Raw genomic sequence first — 19,759 nt, 5'->3', positions numbered from 1 at the left:
ATCTGCTTTCTCCACTGAAGAATGGCTGTCTGTGTGACTCACCGGAGAGTACAGGGCTCTACCATGTCATGCTTCACTGTCATCTGGTCTTTCTACACAGTGTCACTCGGGTGCAAGTGGTCCGCAGCTCTGACTATATGCTAAGACAAAACATGCTGTGCCGAACATGATAATTAACTGCCGTACTCGGCCTTCACCTCACAGGTGATAAATTAATCTATATTAATGATCTCCTGACAACCAGTCAAATGTTGAATTTATGTATTTTCCTGAACTTTCTGTTCAGGTTCAGTTGTTTTTAAAGGCTAGGTCCCTGCTGTAAGCACAGCCCAGCCGTATTTTAGCCCAACATCTTAGAGCTACAAATACACATGACTATTCTGAAAGAGGAAGAAGTGGACGGAGGCCAGATTTCCACTGAGATGCCTATCTCACTCCGGTTTGTGCAGAGGTCAGCGGAGGTTAACGCCTGTAACAGCAGAGAGCGTGTCCTCCTCAAAGCTACCGTCAACAGATAATGTTGTATGGGAAGCCACGCTGAGCATGACATCAGCACTTAAAAGAAAGAAACACAGGCAAGCTCGGCTCTTGTGACCTTAAACAAACTTATCTCTATCCATTATTTCCTCCTTTTCCTCCTTGTTTCATCTGCTGCTGATGGATGTCCAAACAAGAAAGATGCAAGTAGTTTGACACCATGTCTTGCTGTTTTGCACCCGTGCAAGCCAGTGTGACTCCAAAGATCCAATGCTAGCTAAGCCGTTGTGGTCTGTGTTATTTGATTCACAATATTTTGAGTCAGAGTCATATCTACGCTTTCTTGTAGAGTAAAAGTTTTTATGTTACAAAGGAAGTTTTTTGCTGCTGTCTATTTGTCTGTTGAACAGATTGACATTACATTTTTTGTAATGTAGATGATGGAGCAAGGAATAGATGTTTTAGTAACATTTTAGTGGTGTTTCAGGTTTGGTTCCTGGACTGTGGACTCCCCAGCTGGCCATTTCCATCTTCCCACATTGTTGCAAGCTTTGAAGCTTTGAGTTCCGTGACTCTTCTGCTGTACGCTACCCCATTCATTGTTTACTTTTTTGCTACCAGCCCGTTTTAAACCAAATGACATCATACTGCTCTTGAATGGCAGCATATACTGTAGATGAGGAAACTCATTCAGAATCATCAAAGCATGTTGGTTAAAAAAAACTCCAAAATGTGGAGAAGACTTCTTGCTTTCCATGAAGAAAGTAGTCATGAATAAGTGCAAGGATCCAGACAGAACCGGAACCAAGTGGAGAAGTCATATATTCTGTCTGGCTTTAGCATGTGTTTGGATCCGTTTGTAAATGCTTACTCTATTTGTGTAAATTTCGAATAATATTAATAACAAATGGAGAAAAGGAGGTGAACCTGTCTGAATTTGCTCTTAAAATTCACCTCATCAGCCTCCAAGTGACCCAGACAGGAAGAAAATACATCAATATTTCCTACAGAAACACAGACAGTGAACACAACACCCCACGCTTTTCAAGCCACCATTCACAGAGTAGTTGTTACTGCGTGTCTGAAAGTGTTGTCTGGAATAGTTCCTCCCAACATGTTGTGGACCTTGGGTCAAGAGAGGAAGAAGTGACTTCATTTAATACAATGGTCATTTGTGACTGACTTCTCTTTGGATATATGACCACGGCATAAGTTAAATGTACATTAAATGTACATTACTGACTATAGAGAGGTATTTTGGGACTGCCACTGAATGAATCTGGCCACATATCATCAATCAAGTTAAGACTTCAACGTTATCTGCCGGTTTTTCTCACTAGCGTTCGCCATGGCAGAATCCGCTTCATGGTCTCATTCATCCGACACTCTGCATTTTAAAACTTGAACAGTAACAGTTGCACTGAACATGGTGGGAAGCTTTTCCACTATCTCTAACCCTCAAACCATCCAGATTCATGAAGCCATTAATGAACAAGTGAATAAACCTGTGACTTCACCCCAGTGAGAAATCATTCAAGACAGAAGGCTGAAAAGTTGAAGTCCAAAGTTGAATGCCACTAAAGCTAAATATTGCAGTGAGATGCAGTTTCTCTGTAGACCCACAGTTTTTCTGTGTTTATAAAACCAATTTTAGGCTTATTATTGAGGCAAATCCGACAAAATGCTGCTCTGTGTCAAAGTACATTCTCCTGCAGGATCTCATAAAACCCTTGGCATTGCAGTTTGGTTAATAACGTTTGACATTGAGGTTTTCACAATAATTTGGGGACTCATATTTGTTTTCCCCCGCTACGGTCTGGGTCTCTGTCCAGACTGTATTGTTCTCCGTCACTAGTATCACTCTTTGTAACACACCCACACATTAACAAAATACCATGCAACCACAAGGATTATTTGCCTATTCCTGTTATCTATTTCGCTTGTTAAATTCGGACAGTTGAACCAATTTATGATGGAAAAGTGTGGGGAATGTTATCTTCTGATTTTGCTATATTTTATCTGATGGTTATCGTGATATTAAGAAAATGTTTTGTAACGGTGACAGAACAGGGCACTAACCATCTGATGAGGACCTTGGTTTTTTTGTCGAATCACATTCTATGTGGAAGAGACCAGGCAGATGGTTCTGCAGCACATATGGTTCATATCCCATCATTGGTGGTGCTGTTGACACACACGGGAGTCCACTAAAGTTGAACAAACCTTCACTCAGTTCCTCCATCTGTCCATTTCCTCCCTCTTTTATCTCCTTATTCTCCCTCACACACTCTTAGATCATGCAAACTCACATGCAGAGACGCGGTAATGTGGACCAGGTGGGAAAGGCAGCGGGACGTCCACTGACAAATCGACTGGATGTAGAACAAAAGAGCAGAAGGATCAAGTCACCTTAGCCCGAGCTTCTCTTATCCCATCGCACTCCTTTCATCACTCACAACAGCTGATATTGTATTACAATACCTATGATTTATGCCCAAAGGGCTGCTTTTGTTAGTTGCCAAATCTAATCTACATCGTATCATACTCATCCAAAAACAACTTGTGTGTTTGTGACCCATTAAAAAATATTCAAACGTCTCTTCTCAACATTCCCACTTAGTTAGTTGATAAAAAAGGTATTACAGTTGTATTGTATGATGAGACATGTTTTTAGAACAGTACTTTTGAGTGGGCAGTGTAGTGACTTGAATGCTACACAAAATTAATATTTATATTTTGCCCAGTTGTTTTGGATGACCAGGGCACAATTTAAATGGCTTGGAATTACGAAACAAGCCAGCCGTCCTCCACAATCTGTTGTCAATGATGAGACAAGGTAGCGGCCACTGCAAATGATTCAAACCTCTAACCCACTTATCATTGATTGACCCCTACACAGCACCAGTGAGCTACTAGCATTAAACCACAATCTCAATTAGTATTTTGTTTGCATGTTTGTTAGTTAAAAAGATACGGTGTTATTTAAAAAAAAAACAATACAATGAAATCAGTAAACCGCAGAGGTCACATGACAGTTGCAACTTTATTATTTTGGATCTGATATGCAAATGCAATTCTGCTCTACTTCTCCTTGTAACATGTATCATTTTAGTTTAAATTATAATTTGAACGGAATTTGAAGTGATTTTTTTGTTCACGATTATTATTACCTGTCGACCTCTTGATTTATTCATGCAACATTCAATATTGGAAAGTGAAAAAACCTGACTTGGAAAGGACTTTGAATAAATACCACACTGTACACACTCAGTCAACCGTGAAAAATAAACCCAGAACAAATGATGACAAGTGTAACATTCACATTAACATATCGTTTTTTTACATGGCACCCACTGATCCAGTGACCATATGTGAATAAAGTCGGCACATCTGGTCCCCGTCGCTCACTGGTTCACTCTCACTGCAGTCCTGCAAGTTCTCCTTTGGACCAGTTTCTCTGTCTTTCATCTCCTCGCTCCTTTTCAACTGACAGTCCAGCCTCGCTCCCCTTCATCCACTTTCAAACCACATCTCCCCCCCCAGCTCCCATTTCCTCTCGTCCCTCTCGCTGAGTGCGGCTGTCATCCCTCCATCATGGCAGGTGGGGCCATTAAACAGCAGGAGAGGCCATAGGAGGCCGCTAGACAAGGTGTGTGCGTGTGATTCATTATTTTACAGATACCTGAGGAGATGCTGTTCCAGCCACTCACAAATTCAAACACTCACACTCATTAATCTTCACTCTGTAGCTCTGGTGTGTTAAACATTAACATCGCGGTCCTCTGACCTTTTCTGTGTCTGAGGCTTTCTAGATTTCTCTGCCCTACACACATAACTCATCATGTCGCCTTCATGGGCCGAACGTGTCTGTTCCTCTCTCGGTGATTGAGGACATGCAAGTGATATTTGAAAGTGTTGTAACTGCCAGTGTATATTCACGGAATCACCTCTGCTCCTTTCTCACACTCCAGACGCCACTCTGAGTAATGAGCAGTCAGAGGTGTAGAAGTCAGACCACAAAGTCAAATGTTTCTCCCATGTCAAAGTCTGCTTTTTTTTTAAATGAAAAGACCAATTCTGTATATTTTTTAATCTGAAGTTATGCCGGATTTATCAGTTGTTTCAAATTCTGATGGGTGCGCGATCCGTCTCTGCAGCAGTGATCCAGAACCCTGTGCAATGCCTATGCTCGACTTGTGCTGGAGAACAACTGTGTTCGTGAAGCGATCCAGTTCAAAGAGCTTCAAATGCCATTGTCTCTCACCAGCTAGCTAGGTGTCTGATGTAGTTAACAGATTCATGTTGTAAAAATGTAAAGTGGTGTCATGTATTTCACGAGTATTTGTCATTGATTTTCGTGAAGTAATTTTAATCACACTTTCCAACAATCCAGTCAGTACATCACCTCAGGGAGTCCAGCATCAGAGTGAGGCACGATGTTAGTGTTGAGACATGGCTTGCAGCAGATGCAACCCTTGTGCTAGATGGGTTCCTGTTTTTCATTCCATGGCCTCTCTCTCACTCCAGCGGCAATGGCCATGATATCTTGTCCACTCTTGCTGCATGAAGGAGCAATTCAATCTCTCCTTCCTGCCCACTGCTATCACATTGCACAGCGGTGGACATTGACTACACTCACTGTTCATTGTTTAATGTTATTTTAATTTCTTTATTTTTTAAGTGTATTTCATTTTTTGTTAGATTCACTTTTCTGTTACCACTGTGTTTTCTTTGTTTCCATAGTGTTGGTCATGTTTTTGTTATGTTCTATGTCTTTAATGTTCAATGTTAGTCTTTAATGCTTTCATGCTGCTGTAACAACCCAAATTTCCCCATTGTCAGAAGAATAGAGGCAATCTAATCTAATATAATTCAAATTTCCAACAGGAAGCAAATTCATCCACTTAAGTTTTTCTGTATTTATTCACAACCATTTGCACTTCTGTACTCCATCTGCACAAATAAGTAAATGGGTAAGTTTTCTTTTCAGATCTTCTATCACTCATTACAAGAGGTGACATACCACACATGGGCGTGGAAATAAATATTTAACAACTGTGAAGATTTGAGGTTCTTACCCGTGGAATTGAAAATGTGAAACTCATTGACAAAAGCAATGAAAAACCCAAAAAACAGTAGGAGGCTTTTTCAACGTTCAGAAGGAACAGACTGACTGTAACAAAAAACACAGCATAAAAGGACATGACGTGAGCATACACACTATTGCTAGTCATAGTCGTAGAAGTTTATTTCAATGCCACGTCAAGCATACAATAACATCTCATGTATCTCAACTTAATCTGAGGGATTGAAAGACAGATGAGTTTTTATCATTTCTGCCCCTTTTGTTAATCTATTTCCTTTTCCCAGAAAGATTGTCAGCTTTAGTTGTTTCTTCACTGAGTGCATTTTGCTTTCCAGAGTTTCATAGGGGGAGACTTAATGTTAACTTAAAGCTCTGGCTTTTTGAGCTCCTGAATGACAGAGTAACAACTGACTGCTGTTCAGGAAAACAAGTAAGTGGGAACAAGGGGCAGAAATTTTAAGAACTGTCCTTCACGGTGTTCATTTTTAATCTCGGTGGAATGTGAGACGAAATGTTCACCCCACTGTATGTGCTGCAATGTATTGGGAACATTGTCATATAATGTGGGGAAGTGTAAGTCAAATAAATGTCAAATGTATGCACTGTGTATGAGAAGACATTTGTTCATTCATACCCAGCCGTAATGCGGTAGGTGTTGAGGGACAACAAGACATGTACAGGAGAAGCACCACCCCAACTCTCTTAAAAATGTCATATGTGGAATTACTGTGCTCAACTTCCTCTCCCATTCAAGCTGCGCTGAAATGATTCGCACAAACAGAAGCGAGTGTGAGTGCCACTCAAGAGGGCCCAGATTGCTGGAGCATTTAGTGGATGCACATGTTTATTATATGTTCTGTGAACTATACCAGGTGTTTTTTTTTTCTACATGTATGTCTTCTTCCTCCTGCATGTCACAAGTCAGTTGGGCTCCTTTGATAGGTACAATCAGTTCAGCGAGTTCTAGTCAAACATGTTGGCGCTCAAGTTTGATGGCCATCTTTTATTCAGTTCAGTTTTCAATTTTCTCCTTCGAAGATTCTTCAAACCGCCCATATATGTCTGTCATTACTAATGGTGCAAATCTACAGCAGAATAGGCAATGAGTCCAATGTGACACAATATGTTTGCACAGTCTCTTCAAGTTCCCCATAATTAAGTTCCAGTTTCTGTTCCAACATTACATTCATAAACATGTAATGGCCTGACATTAGAGCCTTATATGAAACAGAGGGCGAGAAGGACTGGCAGGCACGTTGTGGGTGCGTCTGCCGAAGAAAGAGAGAAGACAGGGAGGTGAGATGAGAGGTGAAATAGTAGACGTGGAGTGATGGGGTGAAGACAGCAGGCGCAGAGGAGAGAAGATTAGAGGCGGGAGAAGGTGAAAGACAAGAGGAGAAGGTTGAAAAAACCTGAACATATCAGTGACTGATCAAAGTATCTGTAGGGGAAACAGGGTTTGGTTTGGATGCTTGTGGAAGGTGTTGAGCTTCTGAAAAACTCAACCTTTTTGGGTATATTCTGACAACTTTAGGCTTTATGCAGCACTTGGAGGAATAAGGTGGCCCAGGGGATGTTCGTAAAGAAACGCCTCGCACTTCAGTCTCTGGTTACACTTCCAGTGTTTTCTATTTTATCTCTCTGTCTCCTACTCAAGGAAGGAAGGGAAAACTGAAGGTAGTACATGTCTATAAAAATATATCTTGTGGAGCAAAGTTGGGCCTCAGTGCTGACTACAAAGAGTTTTTCGATTGCCTCTCCTGGGATTGCTGCGCTGTGGTTAACTTGGATCCCTGGCAGCTTTAATGAATTCAAATGTGATGTTTTGGTGGGGAGAGTAAAACATGTGCACATGTGCAACAAGCCACATAATTGAACCGCAGAATAATATTCTAGCAAAACGTTCATGTTAAACAATAGCAGAACTTACAGCTTTGAATAACCCCTGATTACAAACAAATGGATTCCAAGTAAGGATGCCACACAGCAGCCACGGTCATTTGTGCAGCCTGTATACGTTGCCATTTTCAGAAGTTGAGCGTTCTCCATCTGAATTCAAGAGGTTTAAATGGTCAATTGATAACTGCTAAGAACCTAGTCTGATGTTAAATTGTTGTATGTCTAAGCAGACAGTTGACTTATTAAACTGCAGAAAATTATATCCATGCTTTAATTCAAGTTGTTCCTCACTCCTGAGTTGCATTTTATTTCAATGAATAGCTTATTGGAAAACTGTAATTGTTTGTCAAATCAAATTTCTGCTTTATCCATGCTCTTATCCCACTGGTGGTTATTAGGGCCAGAGCTCCGAACGTTCCATCATGTAACAGCGCTCTATCAGCAACATGCATTGAATTATAGCATGTGTTATATTGAGTTTTCCCGAAACCATGCAGCTAGTTCAACATGTGACAGTTTCACGATGTACGCTTGATTTGGTCATTTTCTGACCTCACCATGTGTGAATCTATATCAGTCAATTCAGACTTGCATCTGGACCGGTTTTGTAGAAGGGAGTGCAAGCTAGCAAGCAAGCGCACATGCTCCAAAAGGGCCTTCTGGTTGCTTAGTTTACTTTGAAGGAACTGTTGGAGACACTGGGGTTCTCAAGCGTAACGCCCACAACAAAGAGATTGGTGTTTGTCAAATGAGCTGTATATATTTATGGTAAAACAGGACATAGCTGCATCTAAGATCAAGCCAATCAACTGCAAAGTTTGGATATTCAATATTTATTTATTTTAGTTTTTTACATAAATTACACCAAATACGCTAAATTCTATCATCGCACAACAGTCGCTGTGGTGTGCAAGCAATGTCGAACACTACCGTACAGTACGTAACGCTCATATCTGTGCTATGACACCGTGCACTCTCATCTGGCTCTAGTTTACTGGTGATGCCATATTCATCCCTGTAGTGTTTGCGCACTGCTCCCTACAGTGTGATGATGAATCTTTAGTGTCTGCACTTGTCACATGATGAATATAAAACCATCCGTCTTCGTATGAGCCTGTTTCCCGCAGATGATCTGTTCTGGAGGAGTGCCTCCTGTCGAGCAGTTGTCGTTTATTTGTTAAAATTGTGTTTTGGCTCTTGTGTTGTTGTGTTTGTTCTGTTGGAATCAGTGAAAGGGGATAATGTGGAGAAATGATTGAAGCCAGGCTCACTGGTGAGCCAGAAAAGGCAGACATGGAGAAGGGGCGGAGGTTTGGTGGGGTTGAGGGTTAAACCGCAGTTTTTATATGTAGTCTGGTTTTAATTTGGTAAAAGCCATCATTCACCAGCACTGAGGTGGCATGCCAGATGACTGTGTGCGTGTCTGCTCAGATCTGGGCATGTTTTTCAGTGCTGTAGATATTTCCACCATTGAAACAGCTTAATACATTCTTTTATTAAATATTTTCATTCTACGTTGTTGACATTGACGTCCTCCCAACGTTTGACCTTTTAGTTGCCATTGACACTAGTTACGATTTATAGTAGTAATAAAGTAGATTTTAATAAAATATTGTCTGCACGTCTTTTAGAAGCCCCGAGTTATTAATGGGTCCTGCCATGTTTTGTCAAAGACTCCATGAGCTTGATGGACAGAACCATTGCTCCTTATTCACAGCAACAATTGGTTTCACTTTAAGAGTTTTTCCTTTTACCGTTTGGGATAAGAATTACCTAGAAGGAATAATAGCTGAACTTTGTCTTGGAAAATTGTTTTTGCTAACAAGAATGACCTTGTTTGTGGAATTTTTTTTCACAATGGTGTTATCAATAAGAATGATACCATTACTAATATAAGTCATGGCATATGAAGCTGGAGACTTTACTGTACATATTGTATATACACTGGATTCATTCTCAAAACTTGAACGCGGTGTTCTGTCCTGTACTGTTTTCATTCACCAGTTGTTTTTGCACTAGTTTTATGTCTTTGTATGTGCTTCAAATTCAGTGTCGGACTATGTGATAAATCAGGTGGATTCAGAAGGTCACCAGCTGTGTTGTTTTAATTCTCATTGATGCAGTGTTGCCTCATTTCTTTGTTTGTGTTTGACTTGCAGTGCCTTCAACCGTGCAAAGAACTGTGGGAAACCAGGAGGATGCTTTCGCCAAAGACTTGTGAGGTAAAATGAAGTGCACTATGTGTGTGCGAACCTCTGCATCTGTTCCTGTGTGCGTGTAACAGCATGTTAGGTGGTAATGTCATTTCTTGGTCCAAAACTCGCTTTCGTTGGCAAGGGTCAACGCTTTGAGTCAGTCTGTGCCATGAATGAACATTTGTGGGGGGAATGTAAGTGTGATTTGAATTACAAGTTTGTGAGCCGTGTGTGATTGTGCGTGTGGGCCTAAGTGATTATTTGCAGAGGCAGCCTGTGGTTTTCAGATTAGCCTGTCATCACAATAGCTGACGTATGTTACTGTCTAGGATGGTTAACTGGCTCGCTTGGTTGGGCACATAGTTTTTGGAGCTATTAGCTGACGTTTGTGTTTACATTCTGTTTCGCTGCAGCCATGTGCTCACGCACAAATGAACACAAACAGCTTTGCACGTGCAATTAAGAGCTTTTGTGAAGGTTTGACTTCGAGGATTCCCTGCCCTTGTGGGTGCCTTTGTATAATTTCCTGCTAAAAACAACCTTTCCTTGCCTTCCTTTCTCCTCCATCAGAAGCAGACAGAGTGTGTGACGAGTCAAGAGTTCCTGGCTTCCTTGAGGGCATCCAGACAGGGAGACTGCCCTCCACCTCAGCGTGCTACAGGATTCGCCGCTGCCTGTGTGGAAAGCTGCTCATTAGATCAACATTGTCCGTCCTCCAGAAAATGTTGCTCCAATGGCTGTGGACACACTTGTCAGGCGCCCGCTAATTTATATAAAGGTATAACTGCTTTTTGAAATTCCTACTTCCATCCATCCATAGTAACAACAAGGTTGGGTTGTGGGGCAGCAGACGGAGCACAGATGCTCAGACCTTTACCTCCACAGAAACGACCTTCTGTACTTCTGGCATCATACTGATCATACATTCACTGGCCAATCTGAAGATAGTCCAACCAAACCAATTATTACGCCTTGAGTACCTCACAATGGAGGCATCCAGCTGACACCCTACAAGATGGCCAAGCCCCTTCGATTGTTTTTTTCTTTTTTCTAGATAAGGAGGAGCATTGGTTCTAATTCATCAGACACATTTCGTCACTGCATAGATAAAGGTGACAATAGGAGCTCAGCTTGACTGACATGACTGAATTTGAATGATAAACTGCCATTGGGTGTCTGCCTTTGGTCAGTTTAGTTCTCTCAACGCTTCAGTTTTCCTCCCAGATTCCTGCCTTGTATTTCTTATCTCTCATCTGTTTGACTTTCCATATTCAATTGTTACGAAAATATAGATAACCAAAATCATTTTTTATATCTTTTGTGAGAATAGAATCTTCTAAAGAGATTGCCAAAATATGACCATAAATGGGCTCAGATATCCTTTTCATTCAGATGTTCAGTGTCAGTAATGCGCATTTTTGTTGCCGCTTTGCCCGAACTGGTAGAAACAGGTTAGCTGCAACGGCAACTGCTCATTTGGGCAAGTGAAGTGAAGTTAATGTGCAGAGCATGAACATCACAATTGATCCATCTGTCTTTCCTTGGCATATTCGAATGTGGTCGTTCACAACGATTCCGCCGTGGGAAAAAAATCAATCTCTTGTTTTACTGCAGAATGATATCACTCATATCACTTCTACAGGTGTTCCTCTGAAGCCTCGGAGAGACATGAACTTTGTGGAGGACTCTGAAGGTCACGTGAAGGTGGTCTGGGTGTCAAAGTTCAACATCAGTGTGGAGCCTGTGATTTACATTCTACAGTCTCGCTGGAACATTGGCATTCACCCCAGTGAGGATCACGCCTCTCCCTGGACCACCATTGCCATGGTAACTTTTTAACCTCCTGATGAATTCCAAGCACCAAATATCAGGTGTGATGGAACACACAATTGAGTCATCAATTTTACCAACAATGGTTATTTTCTTCTTTTTTCTTTCTTCCTTCACCAAACTGTTTCTATGATGCAATGCATTTGGATAGATCTCACCATGACGTTTACGTCTCTCACGATAACAAGTCAATTTCATGATGAATGAGAAGCAGTACCAAGTAAAATCTGTTTATCTATTCATTTACAACCACACATGCTGGCATCGATATTCACCTATACCAGCTGCTGAACATCCCTTTGCCCAAGCAACCTTTACTCACGCCCCTCTGGGAATACAACACGATCTCCTCAATGCCACGATAGTACCTGGTCACATTCCTGTGACAGCTCACCACAGAGCGATCCGAACGAGATACTGAGCCCTATCAGTTGTCTCCCCACATTGTGGAGGAGCTGAATGTCTAAGCTACCGTGCAAAGCCCTTGTGGAAAAATTCTTTTATGCCGCTCACTCTGACAGTCTTGTGCTTTCAGTCGCTAAACACAACTTGTGGACACAGTGAGTGTCAGAACATAGATTTTCCCGGTCAAGAACATGCTCAACTCGCGCATACTGGGCCAGATCCGTCAATAAAAAATCAGTCTGCCTGATGAGCTTGCATCTTCAATAACAAGAATCCAAAGGGGTTGAAGTTGCTTACCAGTTGTCACAATGAAGACTCATTTGCAGTGTAACATATGGTCCGTCAGGCTTTCGTGAAGTTTTTTCGTGCTAGGAAATTTAGTCTCTCATTTTCAACGGAGAACTTAGGGTGTGATCCCTAAAGATGTTACTACAACACACCATGCTTATGTCGTGACTGTCAAATTGCCCTGAAGTGATGAAACTTTGCTGCTTCGGAGATAGATGTGTGTTTCCATCCGTTTGCAGCCTGGAGCTTTCCCCTCCTCTTCTTGTCCGCAGCGCTGCCAGAGTAAACTGTACGTGTGTGAATGTGTGTGCGCCTGTGTGAGGTTAGATAAATAAGCGGGGCTTAAAAAGGAACCACAGGCAGCCACGGTCGTTCCACTGACTGACGCTGAATGACTGAATGCTCATTATAGTCTTAAATAGATGCTTTGTGTGTGTGTCTTTGGATGAGTAGCTCTTACGCGCCTATTATTGCTCTGTCATGGAGTAAAAACAGGAGACCTTAAACACTTTCAAACTTTGTCTGTGAAAATAATTTATTTTACGGTCATTAGATGTAGTCTTAGTTCATGACAGCCCGGACGCAATGTGAAGTCATAATGGCAGCAGCGCCTCCACAGAGGACTGTGAGGACTTGAGTTACATACCTGGTCACGCTGGAGCGGTCCTACATGGACAGATAGTTGAGCAGGCCTGTTCCAAGTGATGCTGCGCTTTTTATTTAACATCAGCCTCCATTGTCTTGCTTCTTATTCACCATTAGTTGTCTTGATCCATTGTGCTGCTATTTTCAGACCCTTTCTGAAAACATGGTGTTGTCAGATCTGAGGCCCCAGCGATGGTACCAGTTCAGAGTGGCGGCCATCAACAGTCATGGCAGCAGAGGCTTCACCACGCCCAGCAAGCACTACATCTCAAGCAAAGGTAAGCAACTCAGCAACACCTTCCCTGGTGGCCAAGAATGCTGGAAATCCCCTTTTGCACGAGGAGGTGATTGGTCGTTGGGGGTTATCTGTCTGTTTGTTAGCAAAATAACCCAAAAAAGGGTGATGTAATTTCAATTCAATCTTCAAGAAATATTGATAATGGGACAGGGATCAAATGGTGACGTTTTGCTTGCAGCCTGGATCACCATCTGGATCCAATAGTCTTTTGAAGGACTTGCTGCAAAAGCTTCATGATGGCATTGTTTAGTGTGTGTTGTGTGAGCGAGCGCGACTGCCACTTGCCTCATCAAAAGTGTTCAACTAGTCTGGTGTCTAGATTATAATTTCTAATAACAGCCATAACCTGCTTGGCCATATCACAAATGCACAGAAAAGGGCATGCACCATATGCCAGAACTACTTCGTGGATATTACAGGCAAAAAGACCTTGGAAGGGTTCCCTGCCTCTCCGTCTTTCTATCACCCATTTGATTGATAAGGATTGCATAGTGGGAGGTAGAATTAGACAGCTCATAAAACATGGACACGGTGAAGAAAGTTCATAACTGCTTGTGCATTTTCTAACCACACACACATTCACACACTTTCGGAGGTCCCCGGTCTGATTCCTTGTAGACTTAGGTCATGTTGGTCCTCTGCCAGAAGTGGATCGTGATATGAATCTCCCACCAGTATTGGCTGAAGCATGTTTGCATGTGAATAATCACTTGAGTCCTTGTGAGCTTTGGAAAGAATAGAATCTTTTATCACTTGAACACTTTTGGGAGATTAGAAGGAGGTGTCCGCAAGATCTTTTTCCACCTAATTCTTTAGCCATATGCTGCTTGTTTTGGCCCTTGTCCTCCATTAGAGCAATTATCAGTTCATTTTCCAAAATATTGTTCCTCTCTTTATCTGATTGATGTCATATTTTGGGGGTTTAAAAGAGGCACTTTGCATGATGTTGGGGACAGCGCCAACAATTTCCTCATTGGTTCTCTCTTTTCCCTTCTAAATGTAGTTTTATGCCAGCTAGTGACCGTTTGGATATCTGCTCTTTGATGCCGGTACTCAGATCCTTGTTTCCAATGGAAATGTAATGCTTTGAAAGTTTTCTGGTGATTTAATTTCAGATAAGAAAGTACAGATAGGGAAAAGATTTCAATGTTGGTGCTAAGGTTACAATATATTGCCCAGTCAAAGGAAGCTTTTTTTCAGAGATAAAATGATTTGTTGTTGCTGTTGTTGTTGTTGTTGCCTTGTCCCTCAAAGTAAGAAGAAAGTTACGAAAGAAGAAGTAAGAAATGCATCCAAATAGTAATTGATGAAACAGGTTTTTTAAAATGTTGTGCTTTTAGCCAGATAAATGAAACCTGAATAAATGAAATATATCCTCTACATTTAGCTAATTTAATATACAGGCAGCAGTTTCTGTGATCGATCTGTCTCTACCTGGGTGTCTCTCCCTCTGATTCCTGAATGGGTCTGTACTCCTGGCTCTTGGGTCAAAGGTTAAAGTCACATACTTGCACATTCCAAATACCATCTGATCATAGTCAAGCGTTTTGTGTTTCTAGTCATTAGTCTGATTAGTCAGGGCACTGCAGGTCAGGGGTCACAAATCAGGAAGCTGACAGATGTCAACATGACGGGGGTTCTTCCACAGTGACCCGATGCTAACCAGAGAGAGTAACTGGAACTGTCTACTCTGTACACGCACATATTTGAGTTTCCTAGAACCCGCCAGCCATGATTATGTCTCAGCGTCTGGATCAGTGAGCTCATTTTGTTGTCTTCGTCTCCTGAAACAATAGATGAAGTCCAGAGGGAGAACCAGGAGACAATAGAAGCTCATGGAACAATGTTCTGGAAATGATGAAATGATTTTCCCACACCATGTCCTCAGCCTTAATACATTACCTGAACTTTGATCTTAGTTTTTGTCAGGCAAAGGTTAGTAGCTGTTTTATGCCATGGCATTTAGGTTAAGTAGACGTATTGTGTAGTTTAAATCAAGTGCAGCAAAGAACGGCTCTGAACACAGAGGGGATGTTGAAGGTGCGGTGACCCCAAGAGTTCATCTCGGAGGCAAACATGGTGAGTGGTGGTCTCCTTTGGTCTGTACTGTGGCAGCTACTGCAGAGAGTCGACAGCCTTCAACTTTGATGGTATTAATCACATTCTCAGCTTGTTTGACATGAACTGAAAAGGAAGTCGGTATCTGCTCAGGATTTCTTTAATACATTAAAATGGACAAAGCACAACAGACAAAAAATACCCCTTTGAATCGAAAATAAAATCGGCCAATATGTCCTGCAGTGGTGCAATTGTTTCACAACAGTGACAGTCTAACAAGACTTACATAGAAGACAATACTTCTCACCCGAAGGGAGCAACTCAAACCCTATGTTTGTGTGTGTGTGTGTGTGTGTGTGTGTGTGTGTGTGTGTGTGTGTGTGTGTGTGTGTGTGTTTAACCTGTGATCAAATATTGTGGTTCATCTTCAAAAGACTCTCAAAAATAATTTTAACACTGTGTATCTCCTGTCCCTCCGCAGACCCCTCACCTCCAGAACCTCCTATAAATATCAGAGTTGACAACCAGACTTTGGACAGGAGTTCACATTCAGCTCCCCGGTTCACAGATGAGTGAGTTTTAATAAAGAATCCTAAATCTTTCACATTGATACTGAACTTCAAGATGCTAGGCTTTGGTCATATATTTACAGTAACAGCTTGCTATATATATATATGAAGTTTTGCTGGGATTAAGTGGGAGCTCATCGCAGAATATAAGGTAGTTGTTAACGTAAGTGAATTAGCCCTTTCTCCAAATGTTCTGTGTAAACTAAGAACAGTCACTCTGTGATGTTTGACATTTTGCTTCCTGTTTTTAAAGGACCAAAGGAAGCGGGCCCACCGTTTCAGTCTTGATCCACTGGGAGCCCCCGAGAGAGGGAGACCTGCCAGTTCACAACTACAGAGTCACCTGGCTGCCAACGCACACGTCTCACAAACACACGCCGTCACGTATAATTTTTGACAACATCCAGCACCCACGGAAATCCGAGCAGAGTAGGCGAGAAAACAACGGCCAAGTGACTCAGGGGGTGAGCCGGCTTTATGCATTCTTCTTTGGGTTTTTTGATCAATGACGAAGAAACAAGCACTTCAATCTTTTCAATCATGCGTGATGGTCTCACGAGAGATAGATGGAATGTTGTAAAAATACTTGCAAGTTTTATGTAGATATTCCTCTGATGGAGTTGATAATTTCAATGTTGTACTGTAAGCTAGACGACTTGCAGGTTCACACAATTGAAATGTCGCAACAGAGCAGCTGACAGCTGCTTTGTGAAATAACTTCTCTAAATCAAAGGACAGAATGAGGGGAATATTGAGCATGTTCCAGTCACTCCGGTCAGATTTATTGCTGAATCTCTGTTTGAAAACTTCATATGTTAGCAATGGTGTGACAGACTGACAGAGCAATGTGGATTTACTCCTTCGGTCAGCTACTTTTACCTAAAACTGAGAAATGCAGAAGAAGAATTACGGGTGTGTTCCCTTAAAACTCTTGCAACAGATTTACTATCTCACAGTTGAAATTATATTTAATGCTGTCATGATAATAGGTGGGTGGATTTTGGCGTAATGATGGTTGCTGCGACCGTGATATAACGGTATAACCAAGTCCAGTCAGCAGTCGTGGCATTATCGTAATCACTGTAAACAAACACAATTTCCTTTTAAGTCATAAGAGGTTTTCTTTGAAGGTGATACCTAGACGTAGATGAAGTGATTCCAGATAGTCAATTAAAAAAACGTAAACAGTCTGAGTTTAATGGACACGCTCTCTCGTGTAGGCCGGTTCTAAGGAGCGATGACTGAGCCTGGTGGAGCCATTTATCTGCAGTCTGGTCCTCTTGTTCTGCTTGGCTGGGAGGCCTGGAATTTAAATGAGGCCCCTGAAATGGTGTGTCCCACTTGCAGCTGTGCGCAGACACATGTAGTTGGCTGCACTGCGACAGGTAGAACCCTCATTGTGAGCTTCAAAGTCATACAACGTGACAAAGGAAGAGTGCATTTAGATTACTAAGACATTGATTCACTTCTAAATGTCATATGTAAGGAGTCAGTTAACCCTTTGGATGCCCAAGTTGCAAAATTACGATGGGCACCATCAAAGCATTTAAACAAGTCCAGCTGCACATGTCATATGAAGCCTGGGGTAGTTACTACTTAACACAAGCAGTTGGCGGACACCTGTAACTTCAGTCTGAGCAACATTTGTTGTGTTTCTATTGTAGTTTTCGTACAGTTTGAACTGGAACATTTAATCGGCGTGTTGAAAAACCATAACTACTGATGGGCGCAGACACAAACCATATTGCCCCAACCACATTTGGAACTGTGATCAGAACAGTGTCATGGGTTGACTGCATCTCCACCAGCTGAGCCAAGCTACGTCTGGACAAAGGCTGTCTGTGAGCATATGTCATACACAGCGACGAAGATTCTGACCCACAGTGTTGGTGCTTTATCAGATCAGCAACCACAAGCCTTGCACACTCTGACCTATCGCCACATTGGCTGGTCCAAATCTATTTAGGGTCTAAGATAGAACTGAGGTGGCAAGGTAGTTTCTACCTGTTGTTGAGCTGGGAGGTGGTTGATACGACCGTAAAGCTGAAGCAGACCTTCCAAGCATTAGTGGCAGCTGGGGCTCATCAGGTAGTAGCGGGCCCTTCAGTTGCCACTTTTTGTATGGCTTTCTGTCAAGTCCAACTTATGGGTTTTCATGTCCATATCGGGATGGAGTGGTTGAAATATTTGGAGTCTTGTTCACCTCTGTGGGAAGGGTGGCACATGAGATGGACCCACGCATCCAAGACACCATCCAGGAGAGGTTCAGAGTAGACATAGTTCTCCTTGAGGCTTAAAAACCTCCCCACTGAGGGGTTTTGAGGCTCTTTCAGGTAGTCAAGTGGAAGAGGCCCAGGACACGCTGGAGAGATGATGTCTCTCAATTGTCCTCAAAATTCAGTCAGAATTTGTTTATGATGATGCAAGATGAATGTGTTCATATTGAAACAGGGAAAGAAACCATTGGCATTGTTTCCATTCGCAGTACTTCACCCCTACACAATAGCTATCGTATGATAAAAATATTTTTATTTATTATTATTTATTTTTATTATATTATTTATTTTTAAATAAGTTTTGCACATATACAAAACTATGAGGGCTGGTTTTGTATGAGCATCAAACTTCTGGCAACGCCTGTTAACTCGGTTTTGAATATGCATCATGTTCTTACATGCAATATCCAGTGACATTCCACACTTCAATAGAAACTCCAGGCTTAACTGTCACAACTGGTGCACACACAGCTGTAAGGGACATGTGTTTTGTCTATCTGGAGAACGATGGAAATACTTTTAACCCTACAGGTCACCATAAAGCTTTTAGCTCCTTTTTGTCCCACAGCAGGCACACACACATCGAACACACACGCAACCTTATCAACCTAGCATCTCTTTGTTGTGACTAACTCTGCTGCTTGTGATTGACTGAGAGCATTTTAAATGAGCTGTCACTCAAAGAGAGGCTAATGCAGAACAGCTCTGAACACCCGTGTCTGAACACACAATGATGAGGAGGTGGAGGATGAAGGTGATTGTTTGTAGAAATGGATGTTCAAGTTTTGATGATTCCATGTCTGCACAAATGTAATTGACCCAATTTGTCCCACAGGCACAGTGTGAACTTTGGCTAAGGGGTCTGCTGCCTGCGACCTCATACCTACTTTCCGTGCAGACAGTGGCCTTCTGGGGTCAGAAGAGGTTAAAGAGTCCAAGAATCCAAACTACTTTCACTACCATCAGCCATGGAGGTAAATATTCGTGTCCTTTTCATGGTTTAAACCTGTAATCTATGGTGGGGAACAGCTTTTTTTGTGTTTAGAGAGACAGCAAACAAAAAATGTTGACAAGTAATTATGTGAACATTGCTTCAGACAGAAAATGATTCTCTCTTTTTTCAAGTGCATCAAAAATGTGTGTGTGGAAGAATCGCAGGAGTGCATGCTTTTTTTAAATTAAAAAGAAAAAAAAAAACGTTTTAATTTGAAATGGTCATTCAAGGCAACTATGTACATAGAAATCAGGTTTAAATTGTTAAGTGTCGGCCATAAATGTGAAGTGCTGCTTTGCATTGAACAGCAAAAAACAAACAAAAACGAGACATCCTCAAAAGAGATTGCATTACCCACCAGATCTCAATGCCACCGTTCCAAATACTACTCCTGCATAGTCAACAGATCAGGAAGCTCCAAGCAGAATTCATGTCCGGAACAGGAGATCAGGCTTTGTGACATAATTCCAATACAAAACTGTTATCATAACGATATAGATGCACATATACATATTTATGCATCATAGGTAATACACTTGCCTTGAAAGAAGACAAAGATTGTTTTGAATGGATGAAGTATTTTCTGTCCACCAAAAAAAGCATGACTGCCAATTGGCGATTAAAACAGGTGACTTCACAAAATAAATCAACTACTAAATATTAATACACAACAATTTAGCACACTATGCGCAACCACATATTTCATATTAAAAAATCATTTGTAGATTCATTTGGTTAC

General features: G+C 41.6%; 1 protein-coding gene across 1 annotated transcript in view; it reads left to right on the top strand.

Annotated features, from left to right (window-relative positions):
* The window catches only part of anos1b (anosmin 1b), a 45,490-nt gene that overhangs the window by 20,184 nt on the left and 5,547 nt on the right, over nucleotides 1–19,759 (top strand). The window contains exons 3-9 of the mRNA XM_053887663.1: nucleotides 9,622–9,684; nucleotides 10,228–10,435; nucleotides 11,300–11,484; nucleotides 12,974–13,103; nucleotides 15,663–15,753; nucleotides 16,004–16,214; nucleotides 18,862–19,000. Of these exons, the coding sequence (XP_053743638.1) occupies nucleotides 9,622–9,684; nucleotides 10,228–10,435; nucleotides 11,300–11,484; nucleotides 12,974–13,103; nucleotides 15,663–15,753; nucleotides 16,004–16,214; nucleotides 18,862–19,000 (1,027 nt within the window). The remainder of the gene's footprint in view (nucleotides 1–9,621; nucleotides 9,685–10,227; nucleotides 10,436–11,299; nucleotides 11,485–12,973; nucleotides 13,104–15,662; nucleotides 15,754–16,003; nucleotides 16,215–18,861; nucleotides 19,001–19,759) is intronic.

Source organism: Synchiropus splendidus, chromosome 1, assembly GCF_027744825.2.
Source record: "Synchiropus splendidus isolate RoL2022-P1 chromosome 1, RoL_Sspl_1.0, whole genome shotgun sequence".
In the NCBI taxonomy this organism is placed as follows: Eukaryota; Metazoa; Chordata; class Actinopteri; order Syngnathiformes; family Callionymidae; genus Synchiropus; species Synchiropus splendidus.
Note: the sequence above shows the minus strand (reverse complement) of the source record. Positions and strands in the feature narration are given on the sequence as shown.